The sequence below is a fragment of the Suricata suricatta genome, chromosome 1 (assembly GCF_006229205.1).
Source record: "Suricata suricatta isolate VVHF042 chromosome 1, meerkat_22Aug2017_6uvM2_HiC, whole genome shotgun sequence".
In the NCBI taxonomy this organism is placed as follows: domain Eukaryota; kingdom Metazoa; phylum Chordata; class Mammalia; order Carnivora; family Herpestidae; genus Suricata; species Suricata suricatta.
This window is the reverse complement of record NC_043700.1, coordinates 170,002,592-170,029,635: the sequence shown is the minus strand read 5'-3', so window position 1 is coordinate 170,029,635 and position 27,044 is coordinate 170,002,592. Positions and strand designations below refer to the sequence as shown.

The window sequence follows — 27,044 nt, the reverse complement described above, 5'->3', positions numbered from 1 at the left end:
AGTGTAATGAGTCTAGAGTTCATTGCCAATAACTTTTGGGCCATGATGTATATACTATTTGTACTAGAAATATTTCATAATTGTTTTAAAGTACTGCAGTTCCAATTCAGTGAAACATTATAAAGAAGAGAAATGTTTTCCCTTCATAATAGGATTCAGCGGTTCTAAAAGTTTGATTTTTAATTAGAATGAATAATGGGATTTTATAAAGTACAAATAAGTACATGGAGGGCAAGGTGCTGGGTTAAGAATATTAATAATGGACAATATTCTTGACCAGTTTTTGAGATCAAATGAAAGGAAGATTTGTGGAAGGGCGTATTTGCCTTTAGTGAACTCAGTTTATAAATTTGGGGGAAATACTGTAACTCTTCTTAGCTTTCCCTATAATAACCTACATGTGTAGATTGGTCCCTGTCATGGCTAGTGATTTGTACCATTGGAATTCAAGTTATAAAAGTGCAAAAAAGGGTTTTTACCTTTCTCACTATTTTCTGGCAACATTATTACTTTTATACCTTATATTAAAAAGAACCGGTCTGAATTGTAGGTTTAAAAAATACATTTATTCCATTTTCCAGTCAAAATGAGTTTTTAATGGATATAATTATTGTCAAGAATAATTTCAGACAGATATTACAGAACCTTTTTATGTTGTTTTTCTTTTTTTCCCTGACTGTTATATACGGAGCCCTATCAATGCATGGCATTAGTTTGTTCCCTTAATGAGTCTAATTCTTTTGTGTTTTATTTTGTAGCTACAATAAACTGTAAATTCCATACATAGCAAATCTTCAGTGTAGCCAACTTCAGTGTCATAGTCAATAGTGGGATCCAACTAGATAAAAATTTATGACACTTTAAAATTACAGTTTAAAAGCTGTACATGATGTAACTTTTGTTAAACTATAAGCAGTCATAGTATGCACGTACAGCTAAGCTCTGGGGTTTATTTTCTATTCCCTGGTTAAAGAAACTTGTATTCCTTACTTCAATACTACCTTTAAAATTTCAAGGTCAATAGGTAATATTCTTTAACATGAAGAAAAAAGGAATGTGTTCCTATTTCCTAGCAGTTCATCTAAATTCCTGTTTATTAGTGGTACCTTTAATAGTTTAAGTCAACTGCCAGAACACTGATTTTAAAATAATTTTATCATATAGACAGAGTTTTTAAAAAATGAATTTCTACAATGACTAGTTCATTATGTATTGCCTTCCCAAATCAGTGACGCTTGTTAACAGAGTCTATATGTGAAAAGCATATTTGAAGTGAAGACTACAGAACAGAAAAAGGTTGAATACATGGTACTAACATAGAGTTAAATAGAGTTAAATGTGTATTTTAGTGAAATTGCTATTTTCTTATCTCTGTTTCAGAAATGGAATGTTCAGGGTTGTTTTATTTTTTTTTCATTTTATTATGGAAATTCTAAGCACTGCCTCAGATGATACAATTAACAAAGTAGATGTGAGCATCTCTAACCATTTTGCATTGAATGAGTCGCCAGTAGTCCTTGATGTATGTGATTTATGTGTTTTGTAATAAGATCATTTACAATCCAATACTTTGGTGACATTCAGAATCTTTTCTTTTGCAGCCATTTCGTAGAGTGACGTTTTCTGTTGTGAGTCAGCCTCAGGACCCACATCAGGGGTCACTGCAGAGTTGCTATGACAGCGGGCTGGAGGAGTCAGAGACACCAAGCAGTAAGAGTTCATCAGGGCCAAGGCTGGGTGCCCTTCCACTCCCAGAGGACAGCTACGAAAGGACCACGCCGGATGGCAGTGTTGGTGAGGCAGAGCATATGGAAAATGGTAGGGGCAAACACAGCATCCACACACATAATCACGCTAGTGAGCCATGAAAAGTAGACTCGCGAGGCTCAGTCTAAATCCAAAATAAAATAGCTGACACTAAACTATTGTACCTAAAAAAATAAATAAATATTTTGCTAAATCCAGAAATATGCAATAAAGGAACATAACTGTATAGATAAAATTCACCAAACTTGCACCATCATTTTAAAACAGACTGTCAGAAGGAAACACATTTACAAATAAATTAGAGTAGTACCTTCTATGAAAAAAAAACTAAATTAATTCATAATACCTAAACAGTAGCAGCTGAGAAAGGTCTTGTGTTATTGTTTTCTTCTATTCATTTTTGTCATGCAACTATTTCTTCAACTGCAATCGTCCAGCCTCAGTGAAAGGAAATGACAATTAAACACGCTTTGCTCGATTCTTTCTTTTCTGAGGTATTTAGGAAAGCATTTTCGAACCTCTCTTTTTGAGTGATAGCTGAAATGGAGCCAAACAAGGAGAACAATGTTATCTTATTCTCAAAAAATAGATTGTAAATACTATTAGAACTCCCCTGTCTTTTAATTATAAGGTTGTTTTTTTCTCTCTCATTTTTGTGCAAGGGAAAGAGAAGAAAGCAAATTTTAGGACTCTGTATTCTTACCTTTTTGTGAGATGATTCTCATAATTACCACAATTGGCCTCCTCTACACTTTCTTTATGTCACAAAGTTAGATTGCAGATGATTCTTATAAGCATTTCACATTTGTTTATGTTTCCCAAAACAATTAGGTGATTTATTTTGGGGGGTTTCAGGTTATCAATAAATGTCTTAGGAATAGGTGTGTGTCAAATGGAACATGGAACGGTAAAGTTCATACTAATTTTATGATTATTTCAAACATAAAAGAGATTTGGTTATATGTAGGGGAAGGAAGAGGGTTCACACATATTTTATCTCTGGTGAACACTGGAAATGGATTTGCCTTCACCATCCCACCACCCAAGTGAAATAAGACATTCTAACTTTTGTTATATACCGGTTTCTTTAGTGATAGTATGCAAATAGAGCATATTAATGCAAGGAAGTCTGATATTTTTTCTGGAAGTTTAACTATGAATATTAAAATCCAGTCTTAGAGAGTAATAGATGATAAATGAGCCCAAGTGAAATTATGGCTAAACTAAATCATGTTAAATAATTATTTTTTCTACATTGTTATCTGGGTGAGAAGATATGATATCAGGATTTGCTGATTGATATTCCTCTTGATGAATCATCTAGAGTTATATGGCATTTTGCCTTATGGCTATAAAGGCATGCTTATCTGTGTGTATGGTGGTGTATGCTTATGTGGATGGGAGTTTGATGTGGTTTTTAAGAATTAACTTTTTTTAGTATCATTTTTAAATGACTATAAAATTTTGGTATAAGTTGCATTGCTGATGAATATATTTCTAAAGCAAATATGTTTGAAGTGCTTTGCACAAAAGTAAAAATTATGTCATGATACTATAATAGTATTATACATACACACACCTAAGAAGGCAGAATTGATTTAATTTAAGGACATTCCTCTCATACCATGATTACCTTTGGATGTTATAATTTTATTTGTGTTTAAAAAAGTATTTATCTCACTCTAAACAACATCTGTATAATTAAGTTTTTATTTTTGAATGTCAGCTATATTAACAGAAAGGAACTTGTTTCGGCATTATAATCACATGTTAATGTTATTTTTATGTTTTTTTGAGGTTGAGGGGATTTGACTTTTAAAATAAGAAAGAAATGATGAGTAGTAAACATATATACGACAAACACATTACCGGTTACTTTTTAGGAAACATGCATGTCATGGAAAACTTAACAGGTGACAAACATTTCCCAAATAAGGTGCTCAGTTATTTTTTATAACCATGTTTTTCGTCTTGTCAACAGCAAAGACCATCTAATATAACTGATTTTTCTGATTTTGTATGTACCTGACACTTGAAATTCAGTTTTATATAGTCATTTGTCATCTGCTAGCCATGATTCATGTTAGCCCTGATCTATAGGTAATGACAGGAGATATGATTCACTTTGGGTGATCCAAATGTGGCAGTTGGCATTTGAATAAGTTTTGTTGCTTCCACATTTTCAGACTACTATCTAGGCATAAAGTACAATTGTATTGCTTGAATTCTGGCAATATTATCTTCAATATTAATGGATCATTCTGACATAAATAGAATTGGAATTGAAACCTGTCAAGTATTCATTTGTCACCTTTAATTGGAATCCAGGTAATCTGCAGCGTTTTGCTTGGTTGGGTTTTAATCAGGATTTGTATTGGGTTTTCCATGAGAATACCACTTTGGATGCTGTCCTAGTTCCTAATTATTATTACCTCAATATTTTCCTTGAATTTTAACCTATGTGAAGTAATGTAGTTACAACTGATTTTTGGATTAACTTTCACTGTAAAGTTTAGAAGATAATTTTCCACTGCAAACACTATATTCCAATGTCACGATGTGACGTGGGTATACGTTAGAAAAGCTAATGATAAAAATAAGTTGTCACAGATGCTATAGTAAGGAAATAACTAAAAGTAAAATTTAAGTAGAGGAAGGAAAATTTAAGTAGACAGGCAGTAAAATGCACTTATGTTATACAAAAGCTTTTATTTGCTTTCTATACTTTAGCATAATAAATACAATTTTATAAAGAGGGCCTGTGGATTAATAGGCTTTATAATGAGCTTTATCCTATATTCCAACCCACCTTACTGCCAAATGATGAATGAGGTTTTATTCTCTTATTAGCTTAGGAAAAAGACTACAGTGTAAGAATAAACATAATTTTGTGAAACCTGAATCTAATAATTAGAATGAATCCCACCATTTTAATAATTTCAAACCCAGGGCACTTACATCCATGGGTCTCTGGAGAGCAGTAATGGAAATGACATCATTAAAAAGTATTTTAAGGATTTTTTAATGAATTATATATTAAGTTATGAGAAAGATCACTAATATATTTTTCTTTGCTCTTTATTATTATCATATTATAATTATTTCATATTGATCCTTTGATAAGATTGGAGAAATTGGTTATTTATTATTTCAATAAAACATACCTCAGGGGATAAAGTATTTTAGAATAGGGGGCTCATGATAGGAAGTTTAGTAATGTTAAAATACTTGAAAATTAAATGTTAAAATAATTGGAAACCTACTGCAATGAATTCATAATTCAAGTGAAAACCAAATATTAAGCTTAAAGCCATCATCACATTAAGAGCATAAATTGTTCAAGAGCTCACTCTTATCTACATTAGGCGGTTGTCTTTAGACTTTCTCACAGAGTGGTATTTAACCTTCTCTTTAGCTCTATTGTCAGTATTTATCTTGACTTTTGACTTAATGTCGTAGTCACATTATTCTTCTCAGTCACCCCTTGAATTACCTTTACAAGCTAATTTGGCTTTGTTATGTATCATGTAACCGTATATGGTGTTCAACAACTCAAATATAAGAAACACCCCATTTGACCTCCAATCCCAATATTACCATTATGGTGGGATAGGTCATGAACTCCTGGATCTGCTTCTAATCATCTGTAAGGCAGTTAACAGAATTAAGTCTAAAATCTTACTCAGACCCAAAAATCTGTGGTTTTCTTCTTATATTCAATTTTTTCTTATATATTTTACTCTCCAGGTCAGAAAAAGAACTTCGGGTCTCTTAGCGAGAAGGCAAATGAATTTGAAATGTTGTGTTAATGTGAGAAGGGCAGAATTCTGGGGCCTTCCTTGCAACTGACAAAACATGCGTTTTAATAGTAGTAATGCATGTATGAGATAAAGAACTCAACTCAGTGAAATTGTGTGATTTGTGGCTAGGTCAGTAGAAAGGTTGGCACCCAGCAGTCCAAAGTGTAAGACAGTTTTAGAGGCTCGTCTCCCTGAAATCACAGCATGCTAGAGCCATCTGTAGATTTGATCTGGCCCTGGGTATAAAAATGCCCATCAAAAACATTAATTTTAATTAAGGAAACTCACAGTAGAACAAACACATTTACTTTCTTGCTTGGCAATGTACTTTGATCAAAGTAAGAGCAAACAAAAGGTAGAAAACAGTACATATTTTCCTTTAGGTAAATCTCCAAATAGTCTAACATACAAATAAATTAAAATTGGAAAATAGCAGTTGATCTATGAGGCAGATTTTAAAAACTTATATAAAGTAAAAAATTTGACTACTCTAAATGCATAATTTTATGCCTCTTGATGTTCGCAGATTCTTAAAAGATCATTTTGACTTTTATAATCTATTATTTTTGAGCACTCCCCCCTTCCCAAATTCCCTTACATTTTCAGAATTATATGTTAGACCCAAATCATTGTTTTACTCATTCCCTTCATGCCACATGTGTTCAATGGTGTTTAGAATACATTGTTTCTTATGGTTAAGGTGTTGTACAGTCCATCACAAAGTCATTTTGTATATGCTACATGCTTATCACTTTGCTTTCAGAATATATGACAGTATATGTGAAATATCAATTGGAAATGAAGTACCATTTTGAAATGAACAAAGATATGAGGATGGAGATTAACCTCACAACTTAGTGTGGGATAAAATGTCCTCTCTCTACTTTTCTCTTACCTACCCAAATTTCAATTCACCCACCCAATGGGGGTCACTTTTAGTGTATCCCACCTAGCCACTGTTGGTTTGTACTGTTTTCATCTGGATTAAATGAAGTAGCATATCTGTGTCTTTCATTTTTCCAAAGATGTTCAAATACTTGTTAATGACAGAAAGAAGCATAATATCTCAAAACAAATGCCCTGCATTTTTTTTTTAATCTGCAGGAGGACTCTAACACACCCTGAAAAGGGTACATTTCCATGGTAGTATTTTTCAGCATGGCACTCTTGTTGCCAGAGCTGGACTGCATTTCTACTTTTCTAGCCATCTGTGAAATGGCTTTGTGCCTCCCGAGTATCCCCAAGTCCATCATGCACCCACTTCTGTAGGGCTTTACTCACTTCTGCTTCTTCATGGTGATTAGAGATGGCAAGTAATTACAGAGGTTGTCTCCAATCAAGAAGTGTGCGCCTGAAGCTTTCCAGTAAATGAGCAGCACAATCTAAAAGAATCCAAAGATACTGTCCTAGAGAAGAAGCAACACTGTGCGTAGAATGCAGTGATTGAAAACATGGGCTTCGTAATCTGATGACATCAGTTTGAATCCTTGTTTTTCCTCTCAGTAGCAGTGCAGTTTTCTGAACTCTCTTAGACCTGCTTCCTTCAATAATAAATTATACTATTGTGGGAAAAACAAAATGAAGTAATAGCACCTATAATTCATAATTAAATAACAAGTAACAATAATTTCAATGTATTAATTGATGATAGAATTATTCACCATTATCCAAATAGTAATGAGAATTAATTTTGATTATTGACTTTAGGTAGATGTGACGTAACACAATAGTTTAATCATGAAAGCATCATAAAAAAATGTTTAGTCTCACAGAGATAGCATTCTAAAATTATTGGTAAGAACCATATTCTCCCCTTGAATACTCAATTTCTTATTTTCATGGACCATCAAGAAGTAACACCAGGAGCAGGTATGTTTAACTATATCCAGGATCTGAAACGAGAGGAAGGGAGGATTCTATCCTCTGGCATCAAATCAACCCCACTGTCTGTGCTCTTCCTCGTTCAAAGGGGGGATAAGTCATCATTACTTACTATATTTCTTTCTCACTTTTAAAATATTTTTACATTTATATTCAGTGTTCCTGTTGAATGCATATTCTTCAGGTATGTATTTCCCTTTGAACTGCTCTAAAATATTCACACTGACAGGGGAAACAGGCTGAAAAAAGTGTCCAATTAGTATGCTTACCGAACTCTCAGCCCTTTCTTTTTTAATCTCAGTATTAATAATTAACACTGATAAAATGTGTGGCCATATTACCCTTTTTATTCTAATGTGGTCCTTTAAAACTAGATCACTCTGCTGAGCCCTTATGACATTTGAGAATGGAATGAGCGCTCATCAAATCTCAGAGTGACTTTAGAGGTCAGATAGTGTCATTGTTGCCTTCAGATTCTCAAATCATTTGCTTATCTGAACTCCAGCACACTTGTTAGGTAATGCATTCTAATTGTAGCTCCTTATTTAGTTAGGGTATTATCTCCATAGTTTTTGCATTCTTTTTTTTGCAGATAAACTTTATGTACTTCTGTTTCTTCTCTGATTTTTTCCCTAGAGTTATGTATAAAAAATGTGATGTTGCTGAAATAGGACAACACTCTTAAACATCTTTTATGTGGCAAAGAAACGGTAGAACTTGTCTATAAAGTGTAGTTAGCCCTCAACCTCAGAGGTTAGTCCACTTATTGAGAAACTGTTTCACTTCACTATTCCTCATTGAGGATAAAACACCCTCTGTTGTTATCTCTTCTATTGTGGGTATTTTTTTTTTGATAAGAAAAGCATTATCTTTTTAAGTAAAGCAAAGCATAATAATATTATCCCTGTCTCTTGTTTAATGAGGTAATTATATGCTGACAAATCTGTGGCTATTCATTTGGTTCAACAAACATGTGCTGAAAATAAAATATGACCAAGGCTCTCTGAGGAAGTTGAAGTGAATAAGAAAGAATCTCTGACTTGATGGTACAGGTCCCTGTGTGGGGTGATACAACCTGGATTTCAATAATGTCACTAATGTGAGAGGAGGAAACTCATTAGAGGTGGTCAGAGCAGTGACGGACAGAGAAGGGGGAGGGAAAGTATATGGATGAAATTATTTCAGATGCACTTATTGGAACTTTTACATTCTAAATAACTTCTTGGGGTGGCAGAAGGCCTTAAAGTGTTATCTGCATTGTACCATCCCTTTCTCCCTACCCATCTTCTACACCATTAAAACTAATTATTAAATTGGCCTGGAGGCTTCTAGTTAAGCCAAATAAAGTCGAATTATTTGTTTAATTTTTCTAATCAAATTATCTTCCTTTTTCTTCTTGTTGTTGCTAAACACAATTACTTAGAAGACTCTAGAATTTATCTTTGATTAAATTGACAAAACACTAAATCCAGGTCTAAACTACAGAACAGATTAAATTTATGTCTCTGTTTTCTCTCTGCTTCTAAACATGGATAATTAATAATAAACTGTGTGCTTCATATAAGGCCTTTCAGTCTTAATAATGACCTGTAAATAATTTTTTGAAGTTATTGTTATTTCTTTTCAGAAGAACAGTTATGTTACTCATGTAGATGATTAGATTAGACTACAGATTGGATTAGATTAGTTTTATTTTTATTTTTAATTTTTATGAATACAATTTATTGTCAAATTGGCTTACCTAGGACATCCAGTGGTCATCCCAACAAGTGCCTTCCTCAATGCCCATCAATCATTTTCCATCTCCCCCCACTCCATCCACCCTCAGTTTGTTCTCTGTATAATCGTCTCTTAAAAAACTAATGCTTTCCTTATGTTGTGGTTGCAAATGGTTTTGCAATTGCTATTGTAAGTTTCAAGTTAAGTTCATGAGTATTAGACTATACGTCATATTCCCTTTCTATCTGAAATATGGACAATACATTGCCTTGTTTTTAAATCTTGTTTCTGATAAGTTTTTACTTAATGCAGGGTGACTGTTTTTTTTTTTGACATGAGTATCATTATTTTGCATGCTTTCCCATTACTGTCCAAAAAGCAGAATTATAAGTTTATTACAAAACGAGGGTATATTTTAAAAACATGAAAATTTAAATGATTCCTTTAAATATATTTTCAATTGTTACAATACAATAATCTCAGAAAACATTAACTTTTGATGCTATATGTTCAAATGAAACTATGATGAGTGTTATGTAATGTTTTGGTAATAATAGATAGTAGAGCAGTGTCCCACTGTTTAATAACTGTCTACTCATTCATTTCTGTTGAAAAATGTATCTTTTACATTCTTTTTTCTGCTCTGAAATGCTCAGTATCTACATTGATGAAGTCATCAGGAGACCCGCATATGATCTGAGAGTGGTATGCTTCTCTGAGGTTGCATTCCTAAGAGCCAGAGTGCCTAGACTGAATTATGCACATTGTTTTTATTCAGTGTGAGGCTGCATTTCACCAACTCAGCAACTGTAGCAAACGGTCATAGTAGTCATAGCTGAAAATTTTATACAATGAGCAGAGAATCTGGAATATTATGAGAATTCATTGAATTCAATAACCATTTGTTGAGCATTTACTCTGCCAATTCCCATGAGGGATCCAAAGGTGAATGAGACATGCTCCCTGCCTTCTAATCATTTGTATATCATGAAGGAGAATGCCATGTACCGACTTAGACAATTAAAAATAAAGGCATGAGAGGCCCTGTGCAGATATTAAATGCATGCTACTGGAACCATATGGTGATATGAGTTAGGGACATGCAAACCACAGCCAAGCTTTGAAGGACAAGTAAGTAGAGATTTGATAAGTAGAAGTTTGGGTAAAGTTATGAAGAACTGTGAGTGATGCTGAGGAAACCAATCTGAGAGGGTGCAAAAACAGTGGTGCTATTTTACTAAACTGGGGAAAAAGGGAAGGATAGTCCATTTCTAGGAGAATGCATTCGATTAAGATGTGAACTTCAAAGTACCTTTGAAAAATTCAGACAGTATCTAGCAGACCATTGAAAATGTACATCTGAAATTAGGGAGTATACATAGATAGCAGAAATACAGCCTTAGGAGTCATTATCATCCCAGTGATTATGCAGTCTTGGGAAATGTGAGACCATCCTTTAAGCATCTGGCACTGAGAGGAGATGATACCCAACATGGAATCTGAAGAGAATGATGAAATATAAAAGAATAATGGAAAAGTAGGTTTCAATGAAGGTGTCTGAGAATGATACTTTTTAAAAGCAAAAACAAAATGTGGCAGGCTGAGGGGATATTTAGAATTAGGAAAATAGTGGTTATCAAATGTCCAGTGATGCAGAGATGAAGGAAGTAGACACATGATCATGCAGACCTTGATAATGAAAGGAACTAGTAGACCCAACTGAGAGACATATAGTTCCCTCCATTTTTCTCTTCCACTGTGCTGTAAGCTATTTGGGAACAAGGTCTTCACCTTGGCCTGGATGTAGCTGGAATAATTCTTATACACAGTTATCCAAAATAATTGTTGAATTTAACTATACGGACTAAAGGCCCAATGTTTCTGATAGAGATTCAGTAGAAGGGAAACAACTAAGAGAGCTGAAGACCAGGAAATGAAGTGTAAGAATACACTTCAGAATTTCTTTTTAGGTCAAACTAGTCCATTATAATGTCATTATTAGAGGCGGGGACATGGTTGTATCCTTTGACAGCAATCTTAATGAATTTCTTATTCTCTTATCCTTCTATTCTTCAGAATTTTTTTTTACAAAATTTACTAAAAGTACTACAGAGTCAAAGTTCTGTATAGTAGCTTCCGTTATATTTCCTTGCGTAATGTATTAATTACTCTTTTCAATGAATTTTGGCCTCTAATTTTTATATTTTACTTTATATTAGGCCATCACTTGTCCATCTCACTGGGTTGAAATTCAAATAGTGCCTAACTAATTGCATTTTTGGTGAGATCTAATAATTGATATTTTCCTGTTCATCATCAAAAATTTTATTTTGTGTTTATAGGATTCCTGACACTACAAAAGTGCTATTAATTGTTGGTCATACTGTGCAAATAGATATGCTTCAAAACAGAAAATAATGAAAATAGAATTTGGTGGAGAAATAAATTCAAGCAACATAGTACAAAGACTGCCCAGATTCAGTCTACTTTATATGTAAACAACACTACAGAAATGCATGTAAAAGATGCTTACCACAGCTAGTACACCATGCAAAGGAAGAAATGCCTCCAAATACATTATGTGCAAAGATTTACTAATAATTATTTTCCAGGCAGATGTCACTTCTGATGTTGTTTTTATCTAAGGAAGGTCAACCATCAATGTCACATAAATTTATTCGTCTTTCTCTGTGTTCATTGTTGCTTAGTAGGAATAATGAACAGGGACTTTACTGAGAAAACTTGTCTTCCAGCCCAAGATATTCTAACCAATTACTACATAATAATTTCCAAATAAAAATGCAACTTGTATTTAATCACACATATGTCTACTTGGTTCATCAGAAATCTCTAGAAACATCAATGTTTAGCCTGGAATATGCACTCCCTGTTGTTCTGAAACTTTCAAATAGAATGTATAAAAATATAAGGTGTGCCAAGAGAAGGCTATCTCTGATTACCAAGTGGCCTCTAAGTGGTACCTGGAATTTTTTTTTCTCAATCAAAAAATAAAAATTTTATCAGTGCACAGAATTGTACAAAGCTAAGACCAGTTCTCAACAAGATTACAGGATCCTGATGTTGAACTTGGCATGAGCTTATTGAATTATGAGCAGAAGAGTATCCGATTTAAGACATTGTAAAATCCCTGTTTCCTCTCCAAGATAATACTCTATCTCTAAAGCGGCCCAAGGAAAAGCAGCAGCATACCTCTCGAAAGATTGCCTGGTGAAGGTGAAATCTGCAGAGAAACTTTGCCATCCAGACCCACTGAGGCCAGCTATGGTTTGCTGAACAACATCCACCATTGTATGGGTCGTCTCCTGAAAAATAGATTGCTTTGGCTCCCTACATTTGGGCCATCTTTTAGTACTAGGTGCCAACCAAAATTCTGTGTCCTAACTTGTGTTTGTTGTTTTTGTGGTTTGTTTTCTCTTCTCTTTAAGATCATCTCTTAAGGATTTTGCATTTTTTTTCTAAAAATACATAAATGATTTATTTTTTCAATATCAGCATTAAGCGTGCATATACAACCAAACTTCATTTCTTTTGTTCCTTGCTTCTGGTCTATTCTGTAAGGTGTTTTTGCATCACCTAACCATTCAGCCAATCATTCATCAGAATTATTGTTTACCTGCATAGTTGCTTGCATAGTTATCTCTTGAGTGTGTGATATCTGACACTCAAAATGGTGTGTCAAAAATATCTGCTATACGAATATGGAACTTTTAAAATTGTTATGCCTATAGTCATAATTTCTGAGATGATTCCACTTAAAATAAATTCAGTCTTCAATTATATAAATACTTGAGGACATTGTGTTTTAGCACCCAATCCTTAATTTTTCCCTTTACTTTGGTCAGGGCAATGTTAGCCATCCATCATCATCTTTAAACAGGTGATCGGAAGCAGCATGTTCACACAGAACCATATTTTATCAGAGTTCTTTGCTTTAAGCTTCCTCCTCTTTATTCGGTGCGATCAATTGTGTTCAGCCTTCACTAGTTCTTTGAGAATTCAATTTTGAGAGGCACTTCTAGTTTCCCGGACAACATTGGTTCATCTCTTTCTTCCAGAATAATGAAGATCTAAAATCTAATTCCTGCCTATTCCAGCCCCAGACTGTTTTCATCCTCTTTCATGAAATCAAACCCACATTCTTTTCTTTTGTAGCCCATGTCTGAGTATTACCTATGTCCCCAGGAACAAGTAGCTATTAAATTAGTTCTATCAATTGTCCGTGGGTTTAGAGGTCCCCATGTGTGTTTTTCTTAAGTGACCACATTTTATTTCAAAGCACAAAGTACAAGACTTTTGACTTGATTACTTATCCTTTGCTGTTTTTTTTTTTTTAATTTTCAAAATACTAGGGAAAATACATTACTCTTCTTTATCCAAATGAAAAATTCTGAGTTTCTCTGACATTTCCTTCCTGAAGGAGGATTAGAGGACTTTCCGACAGATTGACTCCGAGGTTTCGTTTTTTAAAAATTATTTTATGCATTCTAATAACCTTACTTCTTTGCCTTTCCCAACTTCACCATCCATGCACATTTTCCTCCTTGCAAAACCTCATCTGTAACATTTCACGGGTCAAGTAATTCATTTTCTATACCAAAAGTCATTACATTTGAGTCTTTTCAGACTATCAAGTTTCCATATTCCTTTTGGGATAGTTTTTAGAAGAGTCTGTCTGTCTTATAAATTTTCAATTTGAAAATGTTCTTCTTAAATCTAACAATTCTTCTGTGTAATCATTCTTATGTCAATATTCTAATATATATGTATGTGTATATATATGTATATGTGTGTGTGTGTATATATATATATACACACACAAGAAGAGATGCCAGAATTTTGAGAGTTCAAGTCTTTGTTCAAGCACCATTACCTCTGCAGCAAGGGAACCTGGATCAATTCTCATATTTCACTCACTTATAAAATGGGGACAATAATTATAATAATTACCATCCTATCTTTCTTAAAGGTTGTTGTGCAGTCATACCTGAATATATATTTTTAGGTAGTTAGCATTTAATAAAATTCTATCAAATTACTACTTTACTGTGTTCACTAGTTTACCTTTGCAGTTTTTCTGCTTCCACAGTTTTTTCCCCACATTAAATGAAAATTGTAATGTTCATAATATTTAGTAAGTGCATGATTGCTTTCTTGTCTACAAAAATATTCACTGGCCTCACTTATATTTTGCCATAAATGTCAGTTGTTTCTTGGCCCCTTTTGAAATCAGTATTGGTTTTCAAAGCTAAGAGCACAAGGCTCTTTAGGTACTGTGAATAGTGTCAGTATTTATAATATGATTCTGCAAAAACCATAGATAAAAAAATATTACCAGTTTCAAATTTATTTTCTGAAGCTAAATGGCTTCTGTCTTCAAGAAGCCTGCATGTATTTTCCTGGATTTATTGTTCAAGAGTAGTAAATGACAGAAACCAGTAACTCACAAAGATATTCATCAAATAATTATTAAAGATCGTTCAGTGCCCAGCAGCAGAACAGTTCTTAAAACACTGAGATTACAGATGACTCTCAAACATTCATGGCAGTAAGAAAAGCCTTGGAAAGATGATCGCCAATCACAGGGAACAGATAGACTCCGCTAATTAGGCAGCCACTCGTGGTGCTTATTCAATTCTCCACTTATAGTGCTAATTAAGCCAAATATATTTATAAACGTAGAAATCAACTTTTATGGCGTATTTGAGATAATTTTCAGAATATAGTGCAAAGCATCCCAATTATAATACAATTCAAGCATAAAGGGCTGCAAAGATTTTAAGGGAGGTTCTCATGAAGTATCTCCAATGTCAAAGACAAATGAATTATAGACGTATTCGCTCCCTCTCACACAAAAACACACAAGGAAACACCAGAAAAGAACAATATACCACAAAGTGGGTGATTTTCCTATTTTAAGGTTTATTGGAATGCTGAACTAGCATCCTTATTAAGTATCCAAAAATAAATGATAAAAAAGATAAGGAAAATTGAAATAATAAACTACTACTTTTATGGTACATTACTGCTAACCTTACTGTTCTGCCTATTCATTTGCTTTGTAGAATCACTGAGGAAGGTAATATTATCTGCATTTTATAGGCGATGGAACTGGGAGGAAGATATGTAAAATTATAGCTAATAACTGATAACACTAGGTGTTCAATGAATAGTAACTGTTATTATTTATCTTTCTTGCTTTTTGCTATTAGCTCCACAGATCTATTTTTGCATTACTGCATTCAAAGTTCATGAAACCTATTGCAGCTGGTATAATTATTTCTATTTTAAAAACATCTTTAAGTAGAAAATTAGTTTTCTTTTATATTTAATAGAAGCACTTTTTTAATGTAGTTTTGAGCAAATCATTGATCTGCTTGGGTCATTGTCTACGGCAGGGAGTAAATCCATTCCTTACCTATTTTTCAGGGACATTATGAGAAAATCTCTCTTTTTATTTGTGTGATTTATAAAACACAATGTATTTTTTTGTAATTTTGGAAAAGCAATATTGTATTTCCTCATTAAGAATCACTCTCAATTGTGGTTTGACATAATTGTTGAGACCTGGGATCATATGTAACATAGTCAAGTGTTTCTATCATAAAAATCAGGAAAAGGCTAGTAGATTGTTTTTTTCTCTTCAGAATAACAGAATAATAGACTCAATATTATGAGCTGCTTAAAGAGATACAGTACTCCCCTCCAAGTACTAACCAGGCCCGACCCTGCTTAGCTTCCAAGATCAGGTGAGATTGGTTGAGTTCAGGGTGGTATGGCCGTAGACAAGAAATACAGTACTCAGGATAGGGTAAGGGTTAGCAACATATGCTGTATTCACTGCTTAAACCTGATAGTTATATTCCTTATGCCTGTATCTAATTGGTACTGCATTCTACACACACACACACACACACACACACACACACACACAACACATACACAAGCACATGCATGCACTACACACACGCACAACACATACACAAGCACAGGCACACACTACACACACGCACAACACATACACAAGCACATGCACGCACTACACACACGCACAACACATACACAAGCACAGGCACGCACTACACACACACAACACATACACAAGTACAGGCATGCACACACACCACACACACACATACATGCACAAGCACACACCCCTTCACCACACTCTCAGCCAAGGTAGGGACAGTGCTTCAAACATCAGGACAATGTAGATGTGTAGGAAAATACAGCACCAGGAGCCTGCTATTGGAGTTAGTCCCGTGACTCCCAAAGATTGTAGAAACAAAGCAATTAACTTTTTAATTATGCAAACCATTCGATAAAGTAAGCAACAAAAAGATGCTTAAACAGTTTATTTAATACTTTTAATATTGTCTCAATAAAGTGGGAAATTTCAAAATAAGCTCAAAACAGGTTAAATGTATAAACTCTTAAGAGTCTTTTGAATGTCTTCTTTGTAAGATAAATATAGGAAAAAATACTTTCAAACCCATTTTGCTATTTTCAGAACTATTAGATTGTGTTAAATAATATGATTTTTATATGTTATAATCAAACTAGAAAGTATCCTAGCTATTTAAAGACTTGGGAACACATATTTTTAACTGCAACACAAGCCCCACGACTCCCTTGGAAATATTTATCTTAAATATGCCTATCTTTTGTTCTAAATTATTGAACTTGCATAAACTTGCTTAAGAAGCTTCCTTAATTACTTGACAAATTAAAAAATTTTGAATTCACTGGCATAACAAGTTAAAGGGCATATATATCATCCGCAAAAAAGAATTTCCACGTCTCTTTGACTCAAGTATCATATCTTGTTCAATCTTTCAGTAGTAGCGGAGGAGATATGTCACAAACGTAGATTGATGACTCCATTGGTAGCAGCATTTACAATATTGTACTTTGTTTTTCATGCTAAAATAAGAATATATATTTTGAATTTGACATATGGAATCGCTTCATGTATTTAGGACTGTACAGACACAAAAGATGGCACATATTTTGGTGTGAGATTAAGTAAAAAATACGTAAAAATACCTATTTTCACGGAGAAGCAGACATATTTAGTTTGCTAATAATTGACCTCGTCATCAAGCAACTGAAAGCCCCCACCTGACCCTGTTGTTCATTTTTTATTATCACATATGTTTCAGCATCAGGGCCACGGTCTTCATTTCCTTCTATGGGAAGAAGGGAGGGCATTATTTCTGGAGTGGTTATGGCAGTTCTCTTGCCTTGAAAGGGGGAAAAAAGAACAGAAAGGTAATATAGCTACATGGAGAGATGCTTGCCTCTGAGCTCTTTTCATTTTAGCAGCTTGAGTAATATTGCTGCATGTTATTGCTCAGACACACATTTTTCTAAACGAAGGTTACTGCCATTGATTTCAAAGAGCATAAGGATCCATTATAATATTTTTGCACTTCATTTAGCTAGTCTCCTTATTGATTGGATTGCATGTACTACCTTCTACCTGATGTGCCTTCCTAAACAATTTTGAGGACAAATATTCTATTTCATGGCTCACCATGACAAAAATTTGACTTCCCAGTTGCTGCATATTTCAGATTTTCATTTTGAAATTTACAAGCAAATGAAGAAATCTCGGCATTGCTCACTTGGGAAACACACAGACACACGCTCACACCTCTCCACACACCATCCCTGATGTGCGGAGCTGAGACCTTGGATACAGTTTGAGTAATAAATTAGGCCTTCAGAAAGAGTTTCTTTTCGAAATGTTCTATTAGATTAAAGTGAATAGTTTCATCCGCTGTAAACATGAAAGCCTCCGACCACATTGAGACTTGATATTTTAAAATCAGTAATATTTTCTATCTCAAATTTTATTAAATTGCAAATAGAAAACATATGTATTTCTGTAATTTTGGATCATTTTCTCTCATTGTTTAACATATCAACCTGGAATTCAATTTAATTCTTTAAATAAAATAGCAACCAAAAGACGGAAAGACTAACTTATGGCTAGAGGTTTCTAGGCCTCCTATTGATTTTCTTCCCACAAGACTAGGGTATATTTCTATGTTTTTACAATATAGATGTATGGATTGCACTGATTAAGTTAAAATAGCTGTATGTTAATGTATTCTCAAATATTGCTTCGAGGTTATTTCACAGGATTGCTCCAATATTTCATCAATTCAAAATATCCTTTATGCCTAAAGGCTTGGTTCTCCTTACAAGGGATTTTGTTTTTTAACATAAGCCTAAAAATCCCAGCGAGCACCCAGCCCTGGCAGTGCTAATGTGCAGCAACAGGTCTCAACAAGAAACCGTGCCTGGGACCAAAACTGCCAGAGTTGGTATGTCAAGTTTCTGTTGGAAATGTATGATAATATGATATAAATGCACCAGTTATTTATAATAACAGTTTCAGTATGGTGGCGTAACTATAGACTCTTCATGCTCTTTCTCTCCACCCCAGCACGCAGCCACAAATGTCCCTGGCTTCTGCGATGCTTGTTATAATAAAGTCCTTCTAATACCATTCGTAATAAACCTTCATGGAGGCAATGCAAGATAGACCCTACCGATAACTGAATTCTCTTTAATAGGGATTGTATTCTTGGGAGACTCAGCAGAGTTATTTTCTTTTAGAGTTAAGGGTTTTATGTTGAAATAGTATTTATTTATTTATATTATTGAACAGGCTCACTGCTATGACTAAGAAAATTGCCCCATAAAATACTTGGTAATGTAAATGTGAGAATGAAAGTTATGTATCTGGTGATTTATTAAATTTATGGCTTGTAGGAACATGACTCTCTCTATAAAGAAATCTAATATACACATTGGAGAATATTCTAGTAATGCCTTGTAAAAATGGGCTGCCGTTGTAATTTGAAATCTCAAAAGCACGAACCGCTGTAGAGGTATGCCTTCAGCATTTCTAAGCATACATGGCCTGCCTTTGCAAATCTAAAGTTGAGGTAGGAAATTTAGAATGTGCCTTTAGTTTCGAAATACTTGCTCTCACACAGAATGTAGCATTCACGTGCTTATCTCTGGATGTACAGTATTCCCTTACCTATTTCTTTTATTGGCGAGAAATAGAAGGGTCAATTAAGAGTAGGGAGTTAATCGGATTTACGTTAGAGGAAAAACAGGCCAAGGTTGATGAACACAATCCCAGAATTTGAAATCCTTGATCACCCCAGAATGAGGAATATTGGCCCATAGGCAGAGGGACTCAGAGCTTTAACCAATATCCTGGAAGTACATTTGTCATAGTGAAATATCTTTGACTTTCTTTATGTCCTAGGAATTACTTTAAAAGTTTTGGTCCACATTTCAAAGAGGATATTATTTTTGTCATAAACTTTAAAAAAAGTTTTTATCATCACATTTTCTGAATTGATTTTGATTGAAACTCTATGGAGAAATGTAGTGTATTTGGCCCATAAAACTTTCACTTAAAAAAGGAGATTTTAGGATTCTTCGTATAAGAAACCTCCATTAATTGAAATGTTAATATTTGAAAGACTCAAAAAGACTTAGCCACACAATATAAGATTTTATAAACATATTTTTATAGGTAGAAAAAGATACAACAGCTAAATACAAAAGAATGCTCTGTGCTTTCTATACAAATAGAGTATACCGAGACAAATATTTAGTTTCTCTTTATGCAATATTCTTAAAATAAATATAGCTATTGTTTTTACAATAAAATCCATCCAGCATATGGTTTATTTTCAAGTCCCTTTCCTATCTGAGAAATGTATTACTTAACTGAAATTTAAAAGAACATATATGTTGGGGGTGGTAGAGAAAGAACAGTTTCCTCACATATATTGGCAGATCCATATGCTGTTAATTAAATTTGATGCTAGTCAACCAATTCAGAGAGCTGACTGAAATAAAAAGAAACCAGCAAATTGCAGAAGTATGAAAACATGTGCACGAATAGTACTCATGCAGTTTTATCACCTATCAGACTTCTCAGGAGTATACCATATTTTGTAGGCTTGAAATAAAACATTAAGAATTCACACATATATAATGAAATAAAATATATGCTTTGAGGGAGTAGCATTGCCCAAAGTTGACATTTTGGTTCATGTAATTTAAATGACAATATTAAAAAAGGTGTTCTTGTGTACTAACTGAATTCTAACATAGAGCGTGCTTCTTATCTCTGTGGTTGTACATGAATATGTTGAGAAGAAAATAATACCAAAAAATGTTTTTTCTAAGCATCTGAGTTGTTTTATAGTCAAAGAACAACTTGTGTTTTAAAAATAAATTAAAATACATTAAGAGCAGTGTGCAAGTATTTCAAATAAAGGATAGGGTGAACAGACTGTTTTATTTTCCTTTCATTCTACATATCTATGAATAATCGTTCCTTGAAGTTTAAATTATAAATAACAGTACAGAGTAGAGTTATTTCAACTTTACAAAGGAAATCATCCATTTTTTCTTTTACATATTAGTAAACTCAAAATAGCTTTGCATAGCTTCTGCTAATTTTATTCAAGACTGAAGCATTTTGACCAAAAAAATGTTTCCCAATTGTTAGTAGATTATTACATTTATGTGGCTAAATTCACTCAGAATTGACAACTGTTGTTTGACTTGGCAAAGTTAGAATATGGTAGTTGGTGCTAAAAGGAAAGAAGTAGCAAAAAAAAAAGTAAAAAAGGAATATTTCAATGAGGAAACTATAGGGAAATCATGCTTTAGGGAAAGATGGTTGACTAAGGAGATTTTATCCTCCAGTTATGACATCAACCCTTCCTACACAGGCAAATGAGGGACCAGAAAAATGGAAGTAAAAATTATCCTCTAATATTTAATTTCAGTTGTTAGGATGGTCATTTGTAAGTCCTAATGATTAGGGCTAGGTGAAGTTAGTTGCCTGCCTGTTTGGATTCAGAGCTTTGCTGTATCTATATTTATAAACTCAGGATTTGAAAGATTAAAAAGGGCATGGTTGAATTTTTATGATATGTAATTTTTCACAAGAAAGTTCTCTTGAAAGTAAACTCTAGGATTATTTGTATGTGGACAGAGTAGAAGTATGTATGTATGTATGTATTTATGTATTTATTTATTTAGTATCTTACCTTCTAGACTTCATGCTACATGAAGACAGAGATCATGTTTTCATTTTTATTGTGTCTCCAGCTACTAGGGCAGTGCCTGGTAGAGAGTAGAGGTTCAGTAGATACATGCTGAATTAATTAAAGAATAAATCAGTATTCTCTGCCAAAGTCCACTCATGATTTCCATTGTTACCTTGGTTTTTATGCTGTAATTTCTTTGCTCATTATTCTTATAACAGTCTGTGTTGAACTATGCTGGTGGAGAAATTAGTAAAATTGATTAGTGTAAAATGTACCATATGAGAATAGAGACAAGTTAATCATGAAGTCTTTGTAGAATGTTACAGATATTCTCACTTAAAATTCATATTGGTGATCAATGTTGTGTACTACAGTTAGTGTTTATACTTGAGATGAGATATTTATTATGTTTCATAAAGGTCTAAACCTGGGCCATGGTGAAGAGTAAATTCTATATTTCAATGTATAGTTTTCTCCTGTGTCCTGGTTGATAGAACTAAGGTGTATCAGCAGAGATTTTTACTTCTGCTGTTGAGATATTATTCTTTTTAAAAGTCTATCTCTCAAAGACCTTGAACATCAAAGATAGCATATGGGTGTTATACACCTGCCATAGGGAAAAACTATAATATTCTTTGCATACCAAGCTCTCAATAAAAGTATTTTCTAGATAAATTGACATTGACTAGTGGACTTTATGAATCTACTAATTATCAGCTACAGGTTAAGCACATCACAATTGCTAATCAAATTCTTAATACATTTCTCATATGCAATTAACTACATATTTATTTATATATTCATTCATTCATTCATTTACTACTAAAATATAATTGAAATCTTACTTCGGGGGTGCCTGGGTGGCTCAGTCGGTTAAGCGTCCGGCTTTGGCTCAGGTCATGATCTCACCGCTCGTGGGTTCGAGCCCCGTGTTGGGCTCTATGCCGACAGCTAGCTCAGAGCCTGGAGCCTGCTGCGGATTCTGTACCTCCCTCTCTCTCTCACCCTCCCCTGCTCGTGCTGTCTCTCAAAAAATAAATAAAAAAATTAAGTAATAATAATAACAAAAAGAAATCTGACTTCCAAGACAACAATAAGATTCAGATCAAGGAGACCACTATAGATCATGGAAGAGACTAGTTCAATTTCTGTCTTAAGCAAATTTTCTACATTTCTTGGCACATTTTATTCTATATTTGTGAAGACACTGGAATATATTATTTTCTAAAACTGCAGGTTGATTTGCTTTCCACCCCCTGGGAGAAGACAGGATGCCACTGGGTGGAAATCAAGATTTTTGACGGGTTTGCTAACCAACGTCTGTAAAAGAAGTGATTCTCTTGGAAGTTTCCAAGGCAGTTCTACTTATCCTATTGTATTTTTTACATTTTTTATGTTTTATAAATATTTATTTTTGAGAGAGAGAGGCAGGGGCAAGGAGAGACAGAGCATATGAAATAACCTCCAAGCTGACAGGAATAAGCCTTATGTAGGGCTCAAACTCATGAAGTTTGAGATCATACCCTGAGCCAAAGTTGGACACTTAATGGACTCAGCCACCCAGATGCCCTTGTATTTCTTTTTTCTTTAAATCATTCCTATTCAGCCTGAGATTGGGTAACACTTCTACGACATTGCTGCCTCTTCCACTCTTGTTTATAACTTCTTTCCTCTCTGCTTCACTTCACTCTTCTCTGTAGTCTCAGCCTGTAACAAGTTCCTCATCCTTACATTCGCAACCTAAAGTGGTATGTTGCCAAGTGTTCTAATTAACTGTCACATGTGAAGATTCTTTACATATTTCATCTCATACTTAATCCTTGGGACATTTTTTAAAGTTTATTTATTTTGAGAGAGAGAGCACAATCAGGGGAAGGCCAGAGAGAGAGAGGAGAAAGAGAATCCTAAGCAGGCTCCATGCTTAGCACAGAGCCTGATGGAGGGCTCAAACCCATGGCCTGAGTTGACATCAAGAGTTGGGCAGCCAACTGACTGAGCCACCCAGATGCCCCAAGTGGAATCATATTATTATAGCTATAAATTCTTAATTTGGAGATTTTATTTGTTCACAGGAGAGCAAATTGTGGTCACAGATCTTAGGTGATTTGCTCAAAGTCATGCATCCGGTGAGTGGCTGAGATGGAGTTTGAAGAAAATCTGTCAAACAAAAACACCGTGTTCTTCCTACTACAACCTGCTGTGTTTAGTCGTGCCCTTCTTTTACCGAAACGGTCTTAACCTCTTTCATCTGCATCTCTTCCCTGCTGACCAAATTTTTCTTTAAATCCTACTGCACACAGACCTCTTCTGTGAGGCCTCGCTGATGCTCTTGTCCTTAGCTCTCTGTGTGTCACATATTTGTATTAACATCTATCACAGTGGCATTCTTATGGGTGATATTTTTGGTTTAAAAAATGATAATGATTTTTCATAAAAATACATTATGTCACCATGGAATGAACTTACTGTGGCTATTGTCAAAGATATTTACAATTAATTATTTTTCAAGTGTCTTAGTTTAGGTTTTGAAATGATGAAAATCAATGATGATATGTTCCACAAAAAAAACAAAAGCATTTTGGATACTCTATAGTTTTTTTTTTAATGTTTTTATTTATTTTTGATACAGAGATAGACAGAGCATGAGAGGGGGAGGGGCAGAGAGAGAAGGAGACACAGAACCGGAAGCAGGCTCCAGGCTCTGAGCTAGCTGTCAGCACAGAGCCTGATGCGGGGCTCCAACCCACGAACTTGAGATCTGGCCTGAGCTGAAGTCGGAGGCTTAACCGACTGAGCCACCCAGGCGCCCAGGATACTCTATAGTTTTTAAGAGTGTAAAGACGTCCTGAAACCCAAATATTTAAGTTCCTCTGACTAAATCAGTAACTAGCACAGGTTGAACATTCATTAAATATTTGATGAACAAAATTGATTTATCAAATTGATATAACAACATTCAGTTGCAGGGATGATAAATGTCTTACTTGAGGACTTAGGCTTTCTATAATTTTATTAATTGACTCAAACAATTAGAAGTTAGGAAAAGAATGAGCAAAATCCACATTACAGTGGATTTTTACAGGGGCACCTGGGTGGCTCAGTCGGTTAAGCGTCTGACTTCAGCTCAGATCATGATCTCGCAGTTTGTGAGTTTGAGCTTCTATTTGGGCTCTGTGCTGAGCTCAGAGCCTGGAGCCTGCCTTGAATTCTGTCTCCCTCTCTTTCTGCCCCTCCCCCACTCACTCATATGCTCGCGCTCTCTCTCTCTCTCTCTCTCTCTCTCTCTCTCTGTTTCTCTCTCTCCCCAAAATAAACATTTAAAATAATTTTAAAAATAAAATTTATTTTTCATTTATTTATTTATTTATTTATTTATTTTTAATATAATTTCTTGTCCAGTTGGCTTACATACAACACCCAGTGCTCATCCCAACAAGTACCCTCCTCTTGTCCATCACCCATCCTCCCCATCTACCCTCAGTTTGCTCTCGGTATTTAAGAGTCTCTTGTGGTTTACCTCCTTTCCTCTCTGTTTGTAACTATTTTTTCCCCTTACCTTCCCCCATGGTCTTCTGTTAAGTTTCTCAAGATCTTCATGTGAGTGAAAACATGATATCTATCCTTCTCTGACTGAAAATATTTTTACATTTGAAAGTAAACTTCAAATAGTAATTATATCAATTGAGTGAAATCATGTATTAATTAAACTTAAAATTGTAAACAAACATTATTTGGTGCATTAATCAACAATTTACCAAGTATTCAGTTAGACTCTTAGTTTGCATAATGGATAGAGAGACCCATACTATTTTTTAAAATCTTCATTTAGTTATTGAGAGAGAGAAGGAGAGAGAGAGAGTGTGTGCAGGCAGGGGAGAGGAGAAGAGAGAAACAGAGAGAAAATCCCAAGTAGATTCTACTCTCACCATAGAGCCCAATGTGGTGTTCAGTCCCACGACCATTAGACCATGACCTGAGCCAAAACCATGAGTTGGACACCTAACAAATTGAGCCACCCAGGCACCCAAGTAGGTGATACTACTATACCTATAAATGGTGAAATTTCTAGGGAAAGCAGATTTGTAAAACATTAGGAATCTGAAAATAACCAAAATATCACAGATTTGCTAGAAGCTTTAAATAATATTTTAATGCAACTAAATTTTTAAATTTTAATAAAATTTGTCAAAAAATGTATCACAACTCTAGATCTGTATATGGCTATACAGATTTGCTAGAAGCTTTAAATAATATTTTAATGCAACTAAATTTTTAATTTTTAATAAAATTTGTCAAAAAATGTATTACAACTCTAGGTCTGTATATGGCAAAACTTCCATCATCATTATGAGAATTAATTTTTAGGAAACACTGTGTGTCTTAAAATAAAATTAATGAACATATTCAGTTAAAGAGAGAAGAGCATAAAGAGCAAACTCTTATTGAGTTAAGGAGATTTAAACATTATATGCTAGGATAATATGCCCTATTTTGAATGTATAAATCAAACTCATTTAAAATGCAATTCAGTACTAGTAGCTAAGGTTTACACTTAAATGTTTTTTATACTATTTCCTAATTTCTTTATTGTATAATCATTTACTGAAGCTGGCTTCTGGTAATAGTAAACATTTCTATGTAGCTGATTTTTTACTGCCCTTAGGCTATGCAATCTATACCTTTAAATCTTAGAAGTACAAAATATAATACGGTATTCTAGAAACCCATCATTAACACTTACTAAGGAAAGCTGAATAAAGGATTAACAACTATTTTTTTTATCTAAGATAAGTTATGATTTTTACTGATTAAAATAAACCTTCAAGTGCTGCCTACACAATAACATCCCTCTCCCCCTTGTATTTTCTGGCTTTTCCTTCATTGTGCTCTCAGTAGTTAGATAGACTAAAAATCTCATTCAGGATTTATATGTATAAATATATGTAATAAATATATTTATAAAATAAATATAAAATAAGATGCATTATATAAGAAGTTCATCGGGCAATGTCATGTTTGCAATAACATGTATTTTATTTATTTATTTTGAAAGAGCGAGAGAGAGAATGAGTGAGCAGAGGAGGGGCAGAGAGAAAGAGAGAGTGAATCCCAAGCAGGCTCCATGAAGTCAGCACAGATCTGTACACAGGGTTTGAACCCACAAACCCTGAGATCATGACCGACGCAGATATCAAGAGTTGGATGCTTACCTGATGGAGCCACCCAGGCGCCCCTGCAATAGCACCGTATTATGAATGCTACCAGAACACGTACTGTTCCTTCTGCAGAACTTTTCAAGTTCCACCTCGCTCCATTGCCCCCATGGGACACCTTAATCCTGTCATGCCAGAGTGACCCCAGACAACCAGGCTGGCCTGTCCACATGCCAGCCCTCCCCATATACACTATGGACACTAACATTATGATTATTAAAATGCCCTTTTTTGGTCATTACTTAGCTTTTATTAGCAAGAAGGTGGATGAAAGAAAATCACAACCATCTCATTGCCTGGAGCAGTTTCCGCAGAGTAATATACTAGACTGTTCATCTTTTGTAGAGACTTGGGTGTGAATGTGAGAGACTGTGGGGGAGTTTTAGAGTCAGACCCAGAGTTGAAATGTTTTCTACTTGTTAGAGAAAATTTGTTTTTAAGATGGACCTTACAGATAGGATAAGGAGAGTAAGAGTGTTAGCAGGAATGTTTATGCAGTGTGGTAAATAGTCTTTTCTCATATGTCCTTGTACCAGGCACACTGGGTT

At 34.4% G+C, this 27,044-nt stretch overlaps 1 protein-coding gene across 2 annotated transcripts in view; it reads left to right on the top strand.

Moving 5' to 3' along the window:
• PCDH7 (protocadherin 7) overlaps positions 1 to 27,044 on the top strand; it is a 412,759-nt gene that overhangs the window by 186,904 nt on the left and 198,811 nt on the right. Inside the window, exon 3 of one of the 2 annotated variants that reach the window (XM_029947699.1) lies at positions 1,602 to 1,794. In XM_029947699.1, the coding sequence (XP_029803559.1) occupies positions 1,602 to 1,794 (193 nt within the window). Of the gene's footprint in view, positions 1 to 1,601; positions 1,819 to 27,044 lie in introns of both variants that reach the window. The other variant, XM_029947692.1, reaches the window with a different exon arrangement.